The sequence below is a fragment of the Thamnophis sirtalis genome, unplaced genomic scaffold, assembly GCF_051295495.1.
Source record: "Thamnophis sirtalis isolate CommonGarterSnake01/CBP01778 unplaced genomic scaffold, rThaSir2_p1.2 scaffold_9, whole genome shotgun sequence".
Lineage (NCBI taxonomy): Eukaryota > Metazoa > Chordata > Lepidosauria > Squamata > Natricidae > Thamnophis > Thamnophis sirtalis.
Window position 1 is genome coordinate 22,629,216 of NW_028261389.1, and position 12,762 is coordinate 22,641,977.

Sequence of the window (12,762 nt, forward strand, 5' to 3'; positions counted from 1 at the left end):
TGGCATGAATGGTCGCAAAATGGGCAAAATTCTCTTAACAAATGTCTCACTTAGCAACAGAAATGTTGGGCTCAATTGTGGTTGTAAGTCACGGATTACAAATAGACATTGCAATTTCTAGAAGTCTATTTCTCTTTGTTTAGATTTCATCAGTCTGAGCCATTTTCTTCTTGCACACTGCACATTATTATTCACTACTATAGCTCGTATCATCTTTTTTTTTTTTGCCCAGTATATAAAACAGACTGGTGTATATTGACTTGTCAACTGTGAAATATGTGAGCATATGGAGTACCAAAGGGCTGGATGCTTGAGTGTGTGACAGACAGCATACGAGCACAATTCTCTTATGAATCTTTGAGAAGTCAGATAGTTTTATTGAGACTGTAACCATATCTCAAATAACTAACAAGGGATACCTCTATGCTGTTTCTAAAAGGTGGAAGAGTTGGTGGCTCATTTTACTAATTCTATTGCGAATAATATTAATGGCACAATAGGGCAGATGCTTCCATCGGCTTCTCATGTGTCTCAATGTATTCAGATCAAAATTCATTCATCCTATTGACATCTCAAAATGGCTGAAGTTATATCTGGAAGCACTTGTTTTACATTTGCAAAGGGGATCGCAATGCTAGCATATGATCTTGCATAATAATTAAGATGTCTAATTATGCTGAAACATCATGTCCTTTTAATTATGCAATTAAGACATCAAATTATATAATTAAGACATGCAATTATATGATGAAAAAGTGTTATGAAATTTTCTGCTGCTTGGTTGAAATTGCATTGAAACGTTCTTTAAAAATATCACATTTTGGAGCCATCATGAATTTTCTGTGCTTCTGCCTGAGTTAAGAGCATACGAAGCAAAAGAAAGTACATATCCAGAACTCATCAAGGAAAAATTGTATGTTATGTTCCTTCTGCACACGTGATTAAGACATTTCATTTGGGGAATTGAGCTGTGATACCTGGAGATATCAAATCAATTTAAAGTTGGTCAATTTCAGAATTGCAACTTGTACCATATTGTTACTTTTTGTAAAATTTCTATTTCTAAAAAAACAGGAGGAATGTAACATCTCTTAAGGCAGACCATTAGAAAAGTCCTTCTTTTATATACAACTTACATGTTTTTTTTGTTTCAATTTGCCCAAATATTATCTTTTCAAAATATTTATCTGCCCATTTTTTAAATAAAATAAAAAATAAAATAAAGTAGTAGTAGACTTGCTGCATTTTCCTTCCTGCATTATATAATATCATCCATTTTGCCAAATAAGGCCACTTTGTAGCTTTGGTGAAACATTTGTCCCAGATTTTGCCACATATTACTGTTGACTGGTAAATTTGAAACAGAAACAGAGTGATTCATAATCCATTGCATCCTGATTTATGGAAAAGTAACATTTCTGTCATTGTCAACTGGAAGACCAAAAGAAAGAAGGGTCGTAAACAGAGGCTAATCTCACATTCTGTGCTAGCCAAGGTGGCGCAGTGGTTAAATGCAGCACTGCAGGCTACTGCTAGATCAGCAGGTCAGCGGTTCAAATCTCACCGGCTCAGGGTTGACTCAGCCTTCCATCCTTCCGAGGTGGGTAAAATGAGGACCCAGATTGTTGGGGGCAATATGCTGACTCTCTGTAAACCGCTTAGAGAGGCCTGAAAGGCCTATGAAGCGGTATATAAGTCTACTGCTATTGCTATTGCTATTGCTATTGCTATCCCATAATAAGGCTTATAAACCATGGTTTATATCTACCATTATGGATGTATTGATCTCTACAACATGTTTAAGACAAATAATGTGTAAAATCATATGTGTCCCTAGCTTCAGTAAAATAACAAAATTATCCCTGATGAGTTTGCTCTTTTAGGATACTAACATTGATTGATATTTATTGTCATCAGGATACATATTTAGCTAGGATCTACTAAGTGGTTTCTTAAAGTTCAAAAGTACTACTGCTTACATATGTTCTGTAATATAAAAACGTCTTGAAATCCAGTTGATGGGGATTTGCAAGCACTACAACCTGCCTTATTCAACACTTATTCATCCGCTAATGCAAAATTCCATATTTCATCTTCCAACTATGTTTTAATTTGGATTAATATCTGAACAGTAGCGGTGGTCAAAGCAGATCTGGTGCAGCTGTACAACGTTGAATGTTGCATGTAGCTGATCCAGCTCTGCAGAGCTTGGAAGATATGAAGATGAGGAGGAGGAGGATGCAAAGAAAAAGAGAAAGAGAAGTTGGAGTTCACTGGTGGATTGATTATTGATTAAATAATTGATTGCTGATTGATTAACCCCTCAAATTTGCATCTATTGTATTTAATAGCAATTTAATTTCTGTATTTAATTTCTGTCACATTAAAAATGGCAATTTCTTGGTGACCTTCGCATGGTATCTATAGTACCCTACACAAAGCTTGTAGGGCTACCAGCAGCTTTGAAGTCTTTGGCTGACCTATTATTTCTTACACCTGTTGAATAGTTTTCTGATAATGTGAGCTAACAGAAAGAGTTGTAGAGCAATAACTCCATTCTATGAGAAAACTACTAGAAGAACCTGAAACTTAGCAATGATGGGAAAACCATCATCATCTGATTGGTGTACCAGACATCACTTGTTTCTGCTTCCTCACAAAATTGAAGAAAAATAATCGTATGAAAGTATTTATAGGAAATGACAGTCCATTTTTGGCCTTCATTGTTGTGATCATGAACACCCAGAAATTCTGCCTTTGATAAAAAGAAGGGTGTTTTTTTTTCCCTTCAGAGTAGTGGGCAGAGAAAAGCTAAATATTAAAAGATGTGCAAGCTTTCTTTCAGGCCTAGCTATCTCCTCCCACAAAAAGGCTTACCCTTTGTAAAAAAGAAAAAAACCAACCATAAGGAACCATCCTTGAAATCCCATTTTCACTGTAAATCACCTATTTATTTATTTATTTATTTATTTATTTATTTATTTATTTATTTATTTATTTATTTATTTATTTATTTATTTATTTATTTATTTATTTGTCTTGTATGCCGCCCACTCCCGGAGGACTCCGGGCGGCTCACAAAAGACAAGGGAAAGGGGGGAACAAGACAAAGACAACATATTAAAAACAAAACCAACATTCACAATTTCCGTGGAGGTAGATGCTTCTCAGCTCCCCCCAGCCTGCTGGAACAGCCAGGACTTGGTGGCTTTGCGGAAGGCCGGGAGAGTAGTAAGGATCCGGATCTCAATAGGGAGCTCATTCCAGAGGGCCGGAGCTGCAACAGAGAAGGCTCTCCCCCGGGGAGTCGCCAGCCGACATTGGCTCACTCTGTGTGTGTGTTTGTGTGTGTGTTTGTGTGTCCTGTCACAGAATAGCTCTTGTTCTCCCACCAGATTGCCTGTCTCTGCTTTAATGGTACTAGGAAAAACATTATATTATATAAAGCAGAATTTCCTATGATACCATGAAGGAAAAAGAGTAGTGAATTTTCCCCATTACTGTCTCCTGAGGTGTCTTTGCCAGCAATAGATAGAAATATTGGAAAGCAAGCAAACAATTCCATAAATAAACATCAGATCTTGTTGAGTCGTATTGAAGGCATCTAAAATGATGTTCTCTGTGTAGCATTCTCCAGCTGTGTTAGACGATAATTTCCATAAATCTACAGCTTGCGTGGCCCGCAAAGGCCATAATCAGAATTATTCAGCAAGACACCAGATGGCTGATCTAGTAGGATCAATAGGATTGAATCTCACAATGTTGTATGATAGAAAGTATCCATCAAGGCCATTATTAGTATTGGGGTGATCTAAGACTATTGAAGTCTGTGAATCTGATTTTATTTCATATATCTAGAGCAGGGCTGTTAAACTCCCGGTCCACAGTCTGGATGCGTCACACAATGGCAAACACCCACACCCAATTTAGGGAAAAGGAAAAAATCCAGATATGTCATGTGATTTCATTGTGATGTTGTCATGACATGAGTTTGACACCCCTGATCTAGAACTTGAATCAACAGCCTTTCTGAAGTAAAGCGATAACAAATTCGAGAATAAAAATGTCACGAAAGGTTCCTATCCCATCTTGCACTGCAAGTGGCTGTGGGTATTTGTTATGACTGCTGTGCCATTTGAGCTTCACACTATCCTCTCACCTGAATTCTGAGCCTTATTCTCCAACTCTGAAAACTCTGTGAAAACTTTTTCACTTTTTTTTAAAAATCCAGGCACATCACCTCTTCGTTCTCCAGGCTTGCTAAAGTGGGAGTCCGTCATCCTCCACCTTTGCCTTTCATTGGAAATCTGCTATATTTTCATGAGGTAAGAAATCTTTCGAATGATAGCAATTTGGACACCTTTGTCCCATCAGCACATTCCATTTGGTCAGGCAGGAAAGGTATGTTGGAGACCCTGTGAGTTAAAGAATTCCAACTGGTAGGATCTAGGAAAAGATCCTTCTCTGCTGTCACCCGCACCCTAGGGAATATTCTTCCCTTGGAGGTGAGACAGGCCCCCACTCTTTTGGACTTCTAAAACGGAGTTAAGACCTTTGGCCTCATGCGAGGAGCCCAAGGGAGCATGAAGCCCTGGGGCTGGTTAATCTTCTGAAACCTCTCCCTTTGCTTTTAAGTAATTTTAATTTCTCATCTTACAGTAAAAAAAACATTTTAGCCCCCGTCCCTGAGGATAGTACAGAAATATAGTAATAAATGAATGAATAAATGAATGAATGAATGAATGAATTTATACATTACAAAGGAAACCCTATTTATCCTGACTTTTAACCATCTTATAGTTTACATTGATTACCTACAAGTAAACTAGACTGAAAAACTTGCTGGAATGTCAGAATTTCAATGAGGTTATTCTAATTTCTGAATTGTAGAGGTGCGTATCTATAATCTGTTGTTCCAATGGCTTTCACAGGAAGAGATAATTCAACAAGATATCTACTTCCCTGCCTTCCCTTTTATTTCTCTTAGCATCAGTGCTCTTGTGCTTATTTGGTGACAGTGCTTTATATCCATTCTTATTCATGCTTCATTAATTCACACCAAGACACTAATCCTGTGTCTCAAACATACAGCTAAAATAAATGGATTCTGTTCAGGCTAATGTATTACACTTGTTGAAGTTGTGCAAAATGACTCAACCCGTGTAAAGATATATGTACATAGGTTCTATTTAAACTTTGAAGTGAATACACGTAGAGATAAGGAATGGGAATATGTACAGCCTCTCTCTTCAACCCTGCAACCAGCATTAACTTCTAAGTAGTATTGCTTAAAGCTTCCTCAGCAGTTAATTTTACACAAGTGCTAATCAAAAGTGCACAAAACAGATGAAGTGGTTGGTTTACATTTAGAATGTCAGCATTTGGGGAAGAAGCTTGCAAATCAGATAAACATAAAAGGGTAGTAGGATGTCTCCTCAGGTTTGCAATTCAGATGGGCCCCAAATTCAACACCACCCCTTAAACCAGAGATTCTGTCCTCTCCTACTTCTAGTTGTTTATTTAAATCATCTCAACAAACATTGGATCATCTCATACAGCCTCAGAAAACCATAGTTTAACCACTGAGCCCCAGAAATAATCTTGGGAATGCTACCAAATGGATGTACTTGAAAAGTGAATGGGACTTATGGTGGCGATGGGGGCACGTGGTTTGAATTTGTGCTCTGCTTCGTTGCAACGGATGAGTAAAATTATAATACTGTAAAAATATTGGCTGTAATAATTTTGGCTTATCAGCAGATCTCCATAAGCTTTTATTTTTTCCTCTATAAGCCTCCCCTCCATCCTGTCCTCCTTTTCATTTTATTAGCCAAGCTGTTGACAGGGTGCGTGCAGCTTCCCTGCCTTGAATTTTAATGGAGACATCACTTTCTTGAGCTTTTCTCAGAGTGGACAGGATATTCTTTGTTTGCTCTGTTTATTCCTGTCTGGCCTATTTGTAACTCCTGGACTGCTCTGCCTGAGTGGCCCATTTTGGTTGAATGGAAGATGGGAGCTGGTGGGGGCAGGGATGTGGGAGCTTTGTTGAGCTTTTGGTTCTGGCTGGGCTGAGCTATTTTATAGCTGCTGGGAGGATGAGGGGGCAGGGAAAAGAGAGAGAAGACATTACCCATTCTCTTTCCCACATTAAACTCCCTTTGATAAGCAAGACCAACAAACACAGAATAGGACAGAGTTGTGGAAATAAAACACTGGCCTACTTTACAAACTACATTACTAGTGCTTATATCTTGGAGAGGAGAAGTTTGTACCAACAGTGTTGGACAGTGAAGAAGTAAATAGAATGGAACTGTATTTTCTAGCTATCTGCCTGATATTTACATTGAAGAAAAACAAATCCTAATGTTTTCTTTTCTTCCCCTCCCAAATTTGGATACGGACGGGTAAGCTCTAAAGTAGGTTTCTCTGCTGTGACATCAAAATGGAATTCAAAGCAGAGAATTGTAGGAGCTGCAGTCACAACATGCCCCCTTGAGCATTTCTCTCTCTCTCTCTCTCTTTCTCTCTCTCTCTCTCTCTCTCTCTCTCTCTCTCTGTGTGTGTGTGTGTGTGTGTGTGTCTCTGTCTCTGTCTCTGTCTCTCTCTCTGAATATGTCTCCATTATCGTTTCAGTCAGTTTGGTTTGAAGATGAATGCTAGTCTACCATTACAATGTAAAACAAATCTTAATTCTTCAGCATTTCTATATAGCAGCATTTCTATGCCCAGGAAGACTTTATTTCTTAAGGCACATTCAACTGGTCATCTGCAAAATCATTTTAATTAGCTAAAAATAATATGAGTTCTGTGAAGTTAAAAATTCCTGGGTGAAATATGATTTTCAAGGTAAGGAGATATCAGGTAATCCTAAAAGTTGAACTCAGAACATTCTCTCTAAATCGTTTATTTCCCTTGAGGTAAAATGCATTTAATTACCCAATTAATTTATTGTAAGTCTGATTCTGTCAAACATTCCACCAGATTTCTTTTGCTTCTGGTCACATGGATTTTACAAGCTGTTGATCACAGTTCTGCACCCTCATCCAGAGCTTCTGGAAGAGTATCATGTGTTCTCTTTGCCTCCTACAGTATTAGAGGCCTCTGGCTGCCAGTACTGTCAGATTCATTTGATAAACAATTCAACTTCCCCTCTGATTTTTGTCATGGTCAAACTTCACAGAGCCCTGTTACCCATCAGGAAGTTAATGAAGTATGTAACAGAAATATCCTTCCAAGGAAGCACCATGTTGCTCTTTGGAAATGGGAAGCAGGATGACAACTCTATGCTAATACCTCCCAGTGGTGTAATAGTAATGGTTTAATTTAGTCATCATTAGGAGGACAATTTCTTCTTGCAAAATGGTTTCTTACAACCTTTTGGGCAGCAGGAGAGATTTTTCCGTGGACTGGAGGAGATGTGGTTTTGCATGCTGCCTGTATCCCACAGATAGGACTTCACTTGTTTGCATGGGTGGCCCGGGTCCATAGACCAGGCGTTGGCGACAACTGTATTAGAATATTTAACACATTGTTTCTCATCCATACTGAGGACAGAGTATTCCTGAAATGAGCTTTCTGAGTTTTGTGCCAATTTTTTGGAGATATCTCTTAACAATTTTTGGAAAATATATTTACTTGCATACATATCGGCTCTCCACTCACGTAAAGTAGGGAGTGTCCCTAACAGTTTGAGAACATGTATTTTCTTAACATGGATGTTATTATGCTTTAATATTAATGTCAATATATATATGTGTGTGTGTGTGTGTGTGTGTGTGTGTGTGTGTACGTACGTACGTACATACATACATACATACATACATACATACACATATATATATATATATATATATATATATATATATATATATATATATATATATATGTTTTTTTATTTGTGCTGATAAATAAATAAAGGGAGACTAGTATAGATCTATTTCAAGCTATTTAGCTCTCAGTTGAGTTTCAGTTCAGTTGAGTTTATTTATAGGCTGACCTTTTCCCTGAGGGGACTCAGGGCGGCTAACAACTTGTATGGAAGGGGAAGACATACAATAACAAAAAACACAATATATAATTAAAACCAAGCAACATTCATACAACATTCGGGTGGGGGCGGACTATGGTCTTACCCCCAGGCCTGACGGGATAGCCAGATCTTGAGGGCTGTGCGGAAGGTCTGAAGGGTGGTGAGGGTACGAATCTCCACGGGGAGATCGTTCCAGAGGGTCGGAGCTGCTACTGAAAAGGCTCTCCTCCGCGTAGTTGCCAGCCGGCACTGGCTGGCAGATGGCACTCGGAGGAGGCCTAATCTATGCGATCTTATGGGTCGAGAGGAGGTAATTGGCAGGAGGCGGTCTCCCAAGTACACAGATCCACTACCATGAAGGGCTTTGTAGGTAGTAAGAAGCACCTTGAAGCACACACGGAGATCAACAGGTAGCCAGTGCAGCTCGCGGAGGATAGGTGTTATGTGGGTGAACCGAGGTGCACCCACAATCACTCGCGCGGCCGCATTCTGGACTAGCTGAAGCCGCCGGATGCTCTTCAAGGGCAGCCCCATGTAGAGCACATTGCAGTATTCCAGCCTAGAAGTCACGAGGGCGCGAGTGACTGTTGTGAGAGCCTCCCGGTTCAGGTAGGGTCGCAACTGGCGCACCAGGCAAACCTGGGCAAATGCCCCCCTGGTCACAGCCGACAGGTGGTGATCAAAGGTCAGCTGTGGATCCAGGAGGACTCCCAAGTTGCGAACCCTGTCTGAGGGGTGTAAAATTTGACCCCCCAGCCTGAGTGATGGAACACTAGCCAAATTTTTGGGAGGGAAACACAACAGCCACTCGGTCTTTTCTGGGTTGAGTACAAGCTTGTTAGCCCTCATCCAGTCCCTAACAGCTTCAAGTCCCTGGTTCATCACGTCCACCGCTTCATTGAGTTGGCACGGGGCGGACAGATACAGCTGCGTATCGTCCGCATATTGGTGGTATCTTATCCCGTGCCTCCGAATGATCTCGCCCAGCGGTTTCATGTAGATGTTAAATAGTACGGGGGACAGGACCGACCCCTGCGGCACCCCATATGTTAGGGGCCTCATGGTCGATCTCTGTCCCCCGACCAACACCGACTGCGACCTGTCCGAGAGGTAGGAGGAGAACCACTGCAAAACAGTGCCTCCCACTCCCACCTCCCGCAGTCGTCGCAGAAGGATACCATGGTCGATGGTATCGAAAGCCGCCAAGAGGTCAAGGAGAACCAAGATGGAGGGGTGGCCTCCATCCCTGGCTCTCCAGAGATCATCGGTCAATGCGACCAAAGCGGTTTCTGTGCTGTAACCAGGTCTGAAGACGGACTGGAAGGGGTCCAGGTAGTCGGCTTCCTCCAAGGACCGCTGGAGCTGGTAGGCCACCACCTTCTCAACAACCTTCCCAATAAAGGGGAGGTTGGAGACTGGACGATAGTTGTTAAGTACAGCTGGATCCAAAGATGGTTTCTTCAGGAGGGGTCTCACCACCGCCGTTTTAAGTGCGGCAGGGAAGTGCCCCTCCCGAAGCGAGGCGGTAATAACCGCTTGGATCCAGCCCCGTGTCACCTCCCTGCTGTTAGCAACCAGCCAGGAGGGACACGGGTCCAGTACACAGGTGGAGGCACTCACAGCCCTCATGGCCTTGTCCACGTCCCCGGGGGTAACATCCTGAAACTCAACCCAGCGATGGTCTACCAAATCGTCCTCTCGTGTCACGGCTGGCTCTGCAAAGGTGGAGTCCAAATCCGACCGAAACCGAGCAACTTTGTCCGCCAAGAACTGGGCATAGTCTTCAGCCCTACCCTGCAAGGGGTCCCCCGTATCCCTCTTATTTAAGAGGGAATGGGTTATCCTAAACAGGGCGGCTGGACGGGACTCGGCGGACGCAACCAAGGTGGCAATATAAGATCTCTTTGCTGCCCTAAGTGCCCTGATGTAATCCTTGGTGCAGGTTGTTAAGAGTGCTCGGTTCGATTCGGATTTATCGGACCTCCACTGGTGCTCTAGGCGTCTCCTCCGGCGCTTCCTCTCCCGGAGCTCCTCGGTGAACCAAGGAGGCCTCCGGGATCCGCCGCCTCGGAGGGGCCGTAGTGGCGCAATCCGGTCGAGAGTCTCCGATGCTGCCGAATGCCAGGCAGCAACCAGAGTCTCTACCGGACTGTGGGCGAGAGTATCAGGAATAACCCCAAGCTCCGTCTGGAACCTCAAAGGGTCCATAAGTTGCCTGGGGCGGAACCACTTGGTCGGTTCCTCCTCCCTACAGTGGGGGTTTGGTCTTCGGAAGTCAAGCCTCAGTAGGCAGTGGTCTGACCACGACAGGGGTATGATCTCATTACCCCTCAGACCAAGATCACAAATCCACTGCTCCGAAAGAAATACGAGGTCGAGCGTGTGACCCGCAGAGTGAGTTGGGCCCCGAATTATCTGGGTCAAGCCCATGGCTGTCATGGAGGCCATGAACTCCTGCGCCCCATCAGAGTGTTCACCGAGCATAGGCAAATTGAAATCCCCCAGGACCATAAGCCTGGGGAACTCAATTGCCAGCTCGGCTACCGACTCGAGGAGCGAGGGGAGGGCTGCTGCAACGCTGTTGGGAGGCAGGTACGTTAGCAGCAGGCCCACTTGACCCTTGAGGTCCAGCTTCACCAGTAGGGACTCACACCCGACAAGCTCCGGAGCAGGGATCCTACGAGGTACTAAAGACTCCCGAATAACAATAGCCACACCCCCACCCCTTCCCTGAGCTCTCGGCTGATGAAGCACCTGAAATCCTTCTGGGCACATCTCTACGAGGGGGACTCCTCCCTCCGGGCCCAGCCAGGTTTCAGTAATACATGCCAGGTCTGCCCCCTCGTCTAAAATTAAGTCCCGGATGAGGGGAGCCTTGTGAACAACAGACCTGGCATTTAGCGACAACAGCCGGAGACCAGGGTCCTGACTACTCGCGCCATCTGGCCTCGGAGTGGGACTCATAGGGCCGGAAGGAGGGATCTCTGTGACGTAGCGAACCCTCCTTCCCCGGTAATGGCCAGCCCTAAAGTCCCCGCCATATCTGCCCCTCCCCGTTACGACCGTAATGCTCCGGCCCACTCCCGTGTCCGTGGTCCCCCCAACCACACCTATAGCTCCCGCATTCCCTGACAGGCCCTCCGAATCAGACACACTCATTCGTTCACTCAGACAGTCCCCACGTGATAATTAAGAACACATAAATACAACAATATAGGGTAGTAAAAAGTGGGAGCATTCACTCAATCACATGCAATCTCATACACTCATCATACCAATTAAAATTAAAAATTAAAAATTAAAAAAAATTTAAAAATTGCGCAATGTGCAAAGAACGCATAAGGCTTATGTAAAGGTCTTAATAATCTTAACCTTCTCTTCTGTAAGTCTGATAAAAGTTCTAGTAAGAGTTCAATAAGTTCAATGAGGGGGTGCAGTCCAGAGAGGCCAAGAGTCCTGGTATTGTGGTTAGATAAGGGCTTGTTGTTTAAAGGTCCAGCTGGAGAAGGTAATAATGGCAACAGTTGGGGCTGGAAAAGCCAGTCCAAATGCCCCAGGCTAGCCATACCCTTACTGGGATTTGAACCTGGGCATTTTTACATACTAGGCAGACTTCTTAGCCATTAGGCCACAGGCTCTTATCCGTTATCAGCGAAGCCAGGGTGAAAGGTATCTATTAGATTTTTACACTGATAACGGATAAGTCTGAATTGGTATTATTTTCATTAACCCTAATTCAGCTATCTAACTAACCAAGGGTGCACTTTTCCCCACAGATGGACCAAAATTGTAAAATCTTACTTGGCTCACAATAGTGTAAGGGAGATATGGCCTGTAGTAATTGGAATCAGAGCTATCCCCAAGTTATGGTGGTTCCCTGAGTAATATTGACTTAATGATCCAATTTCTTCTTTGTCTTGAGTTGCCAGTAAATCCATTTGTTTGATCTTCGCCTTTAGGTCCAATTTGCACATTCTGTAAGGAAGGTAAGCAGAGATTACTGTTTATCTTTGCTCTTATTGATGCCAGTTCCCATGACTTAACAAAGAGGTGCAAAAGTTGTCATTGATTTTTTTCTTTGGTTTATGCTGCATCGCTGAGTGTCTTATTGTTGATCTCACACAACAACAGGATAGACAGGGTGCCCTCCATGTATATGTGTTTTGGGTTACAGTTACCAATAGCAATAGCACTTAGACTTATATACCACTTTACAGCCCTCCTTAAGTCGTTTAGAGAGCCAGCCTATTGCACCCAACAATCTGGGTCCTCATTTTAACCATGGATGGAAGGCTGAGTCAACCTTGAGCCTGGTGAGATTTGAATTGCCAAATTGCAGGCAGCCAGCAGGCAGCAGAAGTAGTCTGCAATACTGTACTCTAACCACTGCGCCACCACTGCTCACAGTTCCTCTAACTCTTAGGCTGGCTATTGCTATCTGTTGTGACTATCAGCCTGATCTCTTGCTAAGGTATAAAAATACCTTACTGTTAATGTCACCTAACTTTTGAATTTTCCATTGATGACTTTCTATAGCAGCATGATGGGGTATGTTTACCAGAGGTGGGTTCCTACCAGTTCGCATCTATTCAGTAGAACCGGTTCGTCAAATCTACCGAACCGGTTAGAAGAGGTTCCACCAGTGGACCCAGAAAGCAGGCCACACCTACAGAAGAGGTTCCAAATTTTTTTGAAACCCACCACTGGTCCTTGGGTATGATTATTCTACACTA

General features: G+C 43.0%; 1 protein-coding gene across 2 annotated transcripts in view; it reads left to right on the plus strand.

The window, feature by feature from the left end:
- The window catches only part of TBXAS1 (thromboxane A synthase 1), a 298,523-nt gene that overhangs the window by 71,332 nt on the left and 214,429 nt on the right, over window positions 1-12,762 (plus strand). For both annotated transcript variants that reach the window (XM_087723026.1, XM_087723027.1), the window contains one exon: window positions 4,232-4,325. In XM_087723026.1, coding sequence (XP_087579152.1) covers window positions 4,232-4,325 — 94 coding nt within the window. The remainder of the gene's footprint in view (window positions 1-4,231; window positions 4,326-12,762) is intronic.